The sequence below is a fragment of the Cryptococcus depauperatus genome, chromosome 5 (genome assembly GCF_001720195.1).
Source record: "Cryptococcus depauperatus CBS 7841 chromosome 5, complete sequence".
Classification (NCBI taxonomy): Eukaryota; Fungi; Basidiomycota; class Tremellomycetes; order Tremellales; family Cryptococcaceae; genus Cryptococcus; species Cryptococcus depauperatus.
In genome coordinates this window covers 1,552,091-1,561,097 of record NC_089472.1, presented here as the reverse complement: position 1 = coordinate 1,561,097, position 9,007 = coordinate 1,552,091, and the positions used below count along the sequence as shown (strand labels likewise).

The window sequence follows — 9,007 nt, the reverse complement described above, 5'->3', positions numbered from 1 at the left end:
ACCAACTAATCCATTGTCTAGGCTCAGAGGACTTCGCCCTTGGAGGGGGAGCTCCTGTGATGAACAGCCAAGTTAAGTTAAGTATCTTCTATTAATAACGATTAATATCTAACGGAACCTTTGTGTATATCTGTAACTGAACGGCAATCCTTCTATCCTGTACACACAACCCCTTCTTACATTCTTATACTACTTAGTTCATTGAGCACAGCTTACATAGAACATATAAGTAGCTAGTATTGTATCTACCTCTTCTTTAGTGATGTATCAAACGTCTCTTTATACATCTCATTCTCCAAATCAATCCTCTTATCCATCCATCTCTATCTATCTATCGGTAGAAACAGTCAGAGACACATAGCTCTATCTCCTTCTGGCTATCCAAACAGCCAGACTCTGACACCAGGACCTATCGAAATAATCACAGACCACAAGAACCTAGAATATTTTATGGAAAAACATCAGTTAGGACGCAGACAAGGTAGATGGCTTGATGAGCTTGCTGAGTTCAATTTTAAAATTTATTACAGACCAGGAAAGGAAAACGATGCTGCTGATGCTTTATCTCGTAGACCAGATTACCATATAGGCAAGGGTGTATCAACGGATGAAGCAACAAACCCATCTAGCTTTGCACAATTGCTACCTGCTATGGAAGACTGGAATAAGCAGAAAGAAGCGGAAAGACATATGAGAGGAGCCACTGTGAGCATGAACCAGGCTCAGAAAGATTTATCCCTACGACAAAAGATACAAGAAGGCATCTTGGTTGATGAAAAGTTGACTAAGATGCGCAACAATGGTCTACAAATGGTGGTTTATGGGCAAATCCTATCATACGATAACAATTTCATTGCTTGGACTGAGGATGGAATGCTGACGTTCAAAGATCGCATAGTGGTTCCCGACTACGAAGGCGCAAGGTTAGACATACTTCGATTGCGACATGACTCCAAGTTTACTGGCCATCCTGGAAGAGACAGGACACTGAGCATGGTAAAGAGAGATTACCACTGGGATGACATGAAACGAATGGTCTCTGAGTATGTTAAATCATGCCAGGAGTGTGCTAGACACAAACCAAGACGTCATGCTCCTTATGGACTCTTGCAACCTCTGCCAGTTCCTACTCGACCATGGTCAGAAATATCAATGGATATGATAGGGCCACTCACCAAGTCAAAAGGACACGATGCAATCCTAGTAGTAGTCGATCGTTTCTCAAAGATGGCACACTTCATTGCAGTTACTACAAATATCACATCAACAGAACTTGCCGAGCTCTTTGTACAGCACATATTCTCGAAGCATGGCGTTCCAGAGAAGGTAGTGTCTGACCGAGGTTCTGTTTTTATTTCTCAATGGTGGCGCGAGTTTGCTAAGCTTGCAGGAATGAGTAACGTATATTCGTCGCCTTACCATCCACAGACCGATGGACAAACGGAGAGGATAAACCAACACTTGGAGCAGTACTTGAGCATCTATACCTCGTATCAGATGGATGACTGGTGTAGTCTTTTACCGTGGGCAGAATTTGCTTATAACAATGCTCCTAGCCACAGCACCGGACTGTCCCCGTTTGAAGCCTTATATGGCTGTAACGTTCGATTCGACATTGACGCAATTGAAGGAAGGCTGGAAGCAGCAAAAGAGAATCAAGTGGATGTCAACACGTTTGAGCGATACAAAGGAATAGAAGAATGTATCAAACAGGCTAATGAACGGTCAACGAAGCAGTATAACAAGAAGCACTTGCCAGTGCCGAAAATGGAAATAGGAAGCGAGGTTTTTCTGAGTACCAAGAACTTGTCAACAGAACGACCTTCTGCCAAGTTGGAAGCTCGTTACATTGGACCATATAAGTTGACGGCATTCATAGGGAAAAACGCAGTGAAGCTGGACCTGCCTCCGAGTGTCAACACAAGTCCTATCGTACACGTATCTCGTATCGAGCCTGCTTACCCGAACCAGATCCCTGGCCGTGTACAACCGCCGCCGCCGCCTGTTGTTGTTAACGGCGAAGAAGAGTTTGTGGTAGAGAGGATTGTGGACTCGAGAAGACAGAGAAAGAGGGTAGAGTATAGAGTTGAATGGAGAGGGTACACCGGGCCGGAGCAGTACGACTGGTTGCCTTCAGAAGAAGTGCAGAAACTGGTGGCCTTGGATGAATTCCATCGACTATATCCGGAGAAGCCAGGAGGACCAGCGGAAGAGCTTGAGACTGGGAAGAGGAAAAGGCGTCCGAAAAGACGGTAAAATAAACTCGAGGGAAGTGTTGTAAAGTAAACGATGTGTACTGATAAGTTCGTCGCACAGGAGTGCTTCAATTTTTCGGTGGGAGAAAGTCAGACTGTTACAGTCTTACTGTAACCCCTGCGGAGATGGAGGGATGTCCGGCGGTGGAGGCTGGTGTATATAGTTTACATTACTTGTATCTTTGTTCTTTTCTTTATATTTCTATTAATGCAAGTTCTTGAGTTTTAACTACTCAGGCCTGTAATAGAATAAACCTAGACAACTGCATCACCTAGAAAACCTAGACAACCGAGAAAACCTAGAAACCTAGAAAACCTTGAACAACCCACCAACCTGCGCTACAGAGAAATTGGGACAGGCCGTAACACGATCTACCGATATGAGATTGGGTAATTACAGAGGGAAGGCTGTAAACTTGCTGTCTGAGATAGTTTGAAAGGATATAGGGATCCTCTACTCCTTTGGAAACACGAAAGCAAGCATGGTTTTTGTCTGCAGGATAGAGCATTTGGACGATGCAATCGACAACATTGATTTTGAATGTTTCTCCTTGATGGTACTTCTTGAAATGCTTTACGATCATACCATGCCCTCTGGTAACATAGCGGCAGATCTTGCAGAAGTACCCGTTCTCTTGGGGAAGGCCGGGAATGGCTGGGATATGCACGTCGTTAGGAAAGATCGGGATTTTTGGGTGTTCACCTTGATGCGGTGGATGAAGGATCCGTACTAATTCGATTTTATCTCTCATATCCGTTTCGCTGAAGGACAATCTATGAGAAGTTCCCTTGAGATGTTTGATGATACTTGTAAACTTGGTACAGTGAGAGGTCCTGCTTTTTAGGTTGATGTTGAAACAGCATCTGGTACATCGAAATACTCGGAAAATCGGATTGTATTCATATCCGATAGCGGCCAAAGATTGAGATGATTCCCAGTATGAAACGAAATCGGAAGGTCTTTCTAATCAAGATGTTAGTTGACTTGTTACTAGTATGAAACGTAAACACTTGCGATTTGTTTCGTAAAAGTGCTCTATGCCAGTGTAAGTAGGAATCTGTATACTGACAGGCGTTGCGGTGTCGTTCAAATCGATTGAGTCCATCGCGAGTTGTCGACGGAACGAGCGCGGGTAGTTGCAGGACAGGTGAATTCCATGGCGGCTTATAGTAAATCTGAAGTTGTGGTCTGATGATGCTCGTGTCTATAAATGTTGGGTTTTGTTGTTTGTGCATGTTCTTGATTTGATGCAACGTTCTGAACATGCGTACTTCTGGTCGCTGTCCGTCTTATGTTCTTGCGTCTGTCTCGCCTCTTGTCTCACTTTGCTGCTTTGTATCGTCGCTTGTACAAGTTTGAAACATGCAACTTGGTTCTTAACATTCTCGGCGATTTGTTTGGGCTACGTGTAAGTGAGGTATGTAGGATGATAGAATATAAGCAAGTTCTGGTAGAGCAAAAAACAAACTAGGACTGGTTTTGCATGGAACAAAAATACTCAAAATAAAAGAAAAACTTGTGATATTTGGGTACTAGGTTGACCTGGAGAAGAGGAGAGATGTTACAGTTCCAGTGTAATCCCTGCGGAGGTCAAGCGATGTCCGACGGTGTATATAGTTAATTATGACTTGTAACCTTAATTCATGTCTTTATAACTTCTATTAATGCAAGTCCTGACTATAAACCTACTTGGGCTCGCCATTGAATAAAGTACGTAAATGAATAATAATAACAAAAGCCAAAGAACTCAGCATCGAGATACGTATATGAAAATCAGCCAGAAATTCTTGAATCGCGATGACATATTCCAACAAAAACATGAAAGGGCAGGCGAGATAGCTGGCCATCGCGACATCCGTTGTATCAATGTCGGAGTGCTTCTGAGAAAGTCCGCTTATGCAGCGAAAAGAAAGCTGCTAGCGAATCTCAAAGGAAATGGTTGAAGAAATCTGTCTTTGAACGGCTTCGGTGCTTGCTGGTACTGAATGAAAAGTAGACGGTAGCTGCCAGCTGTTGTCAAAACTAGCCCTTTAGACACCTCGCCTATCCCTCGTTTGGTTTCTACCAGCTATCTACACTTTAAGCCATGAACTCCGAACCAAATGACTCATCACAGAGTCCCATTAATCTAGTCAAATTCATCACTGGTCCTTATAATAGAAGCATTGAGAGCGGCCCTGAAACTGGATGGCAGTTATTCCCTCAGTATCAAACCGACTTGGAAGGCCTGCCTAGACACGACGAGAATTTTTGGCATAAAGCAGGGGATTATGATGGAAAGGCTCGATTCTCTAAATGTGGCGCAGATGTACATTTCAAAAAGCTTTACAGACAAGTCGGCGGTGATATCAAGGGATTACCAAAAGATTCAGTAGCTGACCTCCAAGAGATCTTGAAGGACATAATCGCACTGGAAGGGGCTATGAAAGAACCACTGAAAACTGAGGTCGTGGAATCAGCATGCCGTCGGTATAAGTCTCTTCAGGACTCCCAGTCGGTTGTAGCCGACGAGAAGCCAACCTTGCAGGGCCTCGTCGCAAGTTGGATGAATACTGCAGCTCCTTTAGAAACTTATTTGGACAGGACATTAACAAATCTACGGTTGGCGTCGGAGGCATCCGAGGTAGTTTCAGCTAGTGCCGGATCCGCAGCAAGTTCCTCAAACATCGGAGGTAGATTCAAAGAATTATGGAAGACTGTGAGTCGTAGAACAGAGAAAGTGCCCGAAGACGGAGCTTCGGAAGAAATGAGAGCTGATTGGTGGCGAGACGGCGTCAATGGCATCTGGCACATCGGAGGAGGAGTCGATGTATAATCCATCACTGTAAGGACCAGACCGAGAACAGTACGATATTTATGTACCTTGCCGAGTCTTCCTCGCAAAAGAAGGCCATCTCAATACTGGGAAAGATGAATAAGCAATACGATAACTGCGTAAATGAAATGAAAGTTGGCTAATCCAAAAGAGCGATTGATAATCAGCAAGAGTTACATGTAATGAATACGGACATTGGACTATGTCCGCTTTTACTTTATGCCTTACTTAGTCGTGTCTGCCACCGTACTGGATATCCGGTCTCCATTTGTACACCCGCGGTTCTCTGTTTCATTCTTACATATGTATACTGGCCCTTCTATCTATAATCATTCTCCATTGGTGTATCATACGTCTAACCCTACATCAACCTTTAATTACTATCCTTATCTATTCCTCTTCCAATATTGTTAAGTCAGAGACATCCCTTCATCTATCTATCTTCAAGCCTTTATCAACAACAAGTCAACCAACTCAACTATACCAATCTCCCATTTCCTGACACAACACGAGAGAAGGCCGGTGAGAGGAGAATAGGAGAGTGTCTCTGACAACACTATTGATAGAAGGATAAAGAGGTAGGAATGATTATAGAGGATGAAGTGTATGATTGAATAGAGTGACTAAGCTTGAGACTTATAGTACATCTCTAAGGAGAGAGACTATGGAAGTGTTCTATGTTATATATCAACCATACAGCGAACTAAGTACACAACAGGATTATTCAGCTTTGTAGACAGGTGAAGAGAAAACTGAACGAGTGAACATTAATTGCGTACCTCAGATAAGGCATCACAACTTATTATTCATGTCAAGATATAAATATTGGTCAGCGGCAGTTGCAACGAGATCCCATATCAGCGCATCTTCTGGGTTATCGGTAAGCGCTGCTTCGAGAAGTGGTATGATGTGGTCGAAATCAAAATTCTTGGACTGGACAGAGGAGTTTAGGCGCAAGATATCATCTCGAACCCGTATATCGGATCGACCTTTTTGACTGTAGAAGGCTGGCCACGGGGAGAATCAGAAGAGCTGACAGAAGAATCAACGTAACGTCCTGTAAATCTGCAGAGTGGTTAATAAGGGCTTTCTACGGAAATGTATTCACGACTTACTCTTTCTGCTAAGCAGGTCGATCTTGTTCGTTGTGACTAGTGGCCGAGAAAAGGCGCGGAAAGCGTCGAGACCGTTTGCAATCGGGTGGTCTTGGATGATCTTGCATCTGGTTTGATCTGACTCGGACATGATGTTGAAAAGAGACCTCCAGATGAGGATGAAGATGGTCTGTAGATGTCGATGCTATTCGCTCCCGAGACACGAGGCACCTTGTTAAGGAGTTGTCACGGATTCAACCCGTTATATCGGCAGCATATGATGAAATAAAAGAGTAAAGATGAGTCATCTCCAGCATGTAATAAGAATCTACCCAGTTAGGCGTGCCAGACACCCCCATGCCTATTCTTCACACATCTGCATCTGTCTCCGATTATCCTATAGAGTTGATAAAAAACCAAATCACATATAAGATAGAGAAGAAAACAGCTCCAGCGGGCAAATGAATTATAGTCTACGACAAATCAAGCACGAAATCACGTGCAAACATAAGTACGATGGCAAGAACCCAAACAAACTCGAGCGCAACACACTGTCAGCTTATACTTCCCTGTAAAAGGATTTGAATAGCTGCCGTCGTCTATTCCAGCTAGGCAATTGTCAACCAAGTCAACCTTATCCCAAGGCTCTCCAGCTCCATCGCCAGCCTTACCGCTCTACCACTTTCCTGACAGACTGTTCTGCATTCAACGCTGACGTTTGATTTTGTCACTATTCGTTAGCACCACAACCCATGTTGTGGAAAGTCATCCATAAGCTGTGAGCAAGTTTTGAGCTGGTTGTGTGTTGCGAGATGTAAGACAAAAGCAAACATTGATATTTAGTTGCATCTTGGTGATGTGTATCAGTTGGTGTGGTTTCTGCAGTGAATCCAAGCCTAGTTCCAACTCCAGTTACCTATCCACTCAATCAAACCATCAAACGCAAGCTACAAGTCCTGACAACGGAGTTGGTTACAACGATACATTTACCGATTCATCGTCAGGAGTTATCGAGCCATGCCAAAATAGTTCTCTGAGGGAATACTCTTGCAAAATGGCCTAAGCACACGACGAAGTGAACGAGTTGAGAGGTGGAACACTGATCCATCGCCTTGGTAGAAACGCTCGTACAGCTGAATAGACCGTCAGCAATCATCTGCTCCGAGTACTGGGACTGGTCAAGTAAACGACTGTTGATTTTAGAAAGTCCCATACGTCTGGCCTGCTACAGGGGACTATGTGTGCAGATGTGCAAAACTCAAAGTCTTCATCAAAGGTGATCCAACAACCATCTCGAGCAAGGAGTAAGTGCGAAAGCTGAATTGATAGTCTTGTCAACATACGCATACCGCTGGTAACCATCATGGAGTTGAAGATTCACGCTTGATTGATGCTGGATCGCCCAGAGTCTGGTCGGGCGTTATGCTACCGACAGGGTTTGGTGTTCTGATGCGAGGAAAGTACTCTGGGCAAGACGAGAAGGCGGTTTCTGATCGAGAATCTAAGCGCAGGAAAGTCTGATTGTTAATCTTGGCCTGCAATGCAGAAGTAAAATACACACCTTCAATGTGGAAGCAAAAAATCCCGCATGAAGAGTTTTATTCGTGTCCAGTTCAACGTCATCTTCGCCTTGTAGTTGGCCTTAGCCCCCAGTTTCAAGTTTGACGAATTGGCGGACAACATACAGAACGTGCGACGAGGTGTTGTCGCCTCCTTAATGCATAAAGTCGAGCGCGAATATTGCTATACGTCTCTCATGGTCAGGATGAATCACAACTGAGCTAGAGTGTCGCCAAAGGTTTGCTGCGAGTGGGTGCATTCTCTTGTCTGGGGTAGCAGAGCCGGACGGCATTGTTGTGAGCTGAGTGATTGAAAGTGTTGATAGTGGAAAATTGCTATATCTTTCAATGTGCTCACTCTGCTGATGTACGCCTTGACGAGATGTTACGATAGGTGCAAATATAGATACAGTTTTGTCATCGATATTTGGTTCTCAGAGCTGGTAATATCGTTGCAATGTTGTAACGATTATTATACAAAAGTTGCACAACGCTGCTGGCTCCAGCGGACTTGCATCGAATCTCCGCCAGTTCATAATCCTTGTTCGTGGCCTGTGGTGGAGAACGCCAGCTTTCGTCAACAACTTGGTCATCTCTTATCATTATCCAAAAGCGTTTCGACCGCTGACGCATAACTACGCTGTTACATGCTAACCTACCAGATGTGGTAGAATGGACGGCATGATGTGCATCAACAAACGCATGATACGGCACGGAGAAACATGACACAAGAGCAGCTCGCCCAAGATGAGCCCGATTCCAGTCGTGTATTACCACCGCGCAAGGCTGCTAAGTGGCAATCATCGGAAGAAAACAATAGTGTACACAGCACGAGCACAAGTAGCGACAAGAGAAGTAGTATTGTGACAGCATCAGGCAACAAAATATCCTTCTTCCAACCACAAATATTTATTGTCTACCATCACCGCATCAAACTTTTGGGTCTATTCCAGTTTAGCTGAGACTAGATAGGCTTTTTTGGGCTTTTCTCTTGTTGTATTTATTCGCTTACGATTTCTCTTGTCTACTTCTTCCAGTTCCACTTCATTTATCTTCCAACTTCTCTCCATTGCAGCCAGAACCCAAAACAACAAACAAAACAAAACCTACGGCCGCTGTGTCGGAATAAGTAACGGTGATGGAATTGTATATAGAATATGTGGGAGTGGGAACAAAGTAGAATCGGTGGTTACCAGTTAGTGTCACGTGACTAGGAAAGCCTTACTCGCGTTTACTTGGTAGCTTTCACGTACATGCAATTAATCACCAACGTTGACATGATT

General features: G+C 44.0%; 2 protein-coding genes across 2 annotated transcripts; one reads left to right on the top strand and one right to left on the bottom strand.

Annotated features, from left to right (window-relative positions):
• Positions 1–4,342: 4,342 nt before the first annotated feature.
• On the top strand, positions 4,343–5,071 carry L203_104735 (uncharacterized protein; the record flags this gene model as incomplete). Its single annotated transcript, XM_066214113.1, has 1 exon — positions 4,343–5,071. One exon carries the CDS (start codon positions 4,343–4,345, stop codon positions 5,069–5,071), a length of 729 nt encoding a protein of 242 aa, XP_066070210.1.
• A 1,044-nt stretch (positions 5,072–6,115) lies between these two features.
• L203_104734 (uncharacterized protein) lies at positions 6,116–7,984 on the bottom strand (the record flags this gene model as incomplete). Its single annotated transcript, XM_066214112.1, has 6 exons — positions 6,116–6,136; positions 6,187–6,194; positions 7,630–7,666; positions 7,727–7,794; positions 7,851–7,878; positions 7,940–7,984. The coding sequence occupies 6 exons, from the start codon at positions 7,982–7,984 to the stop codon at positions 6,116–6,118; spliced, it is 207 nt and encodes a 68-aa protein (XP_066070209.1).
• Between the last annotated feature and the right edge of the window lie 1,023 nt (positions 7,985–9,007).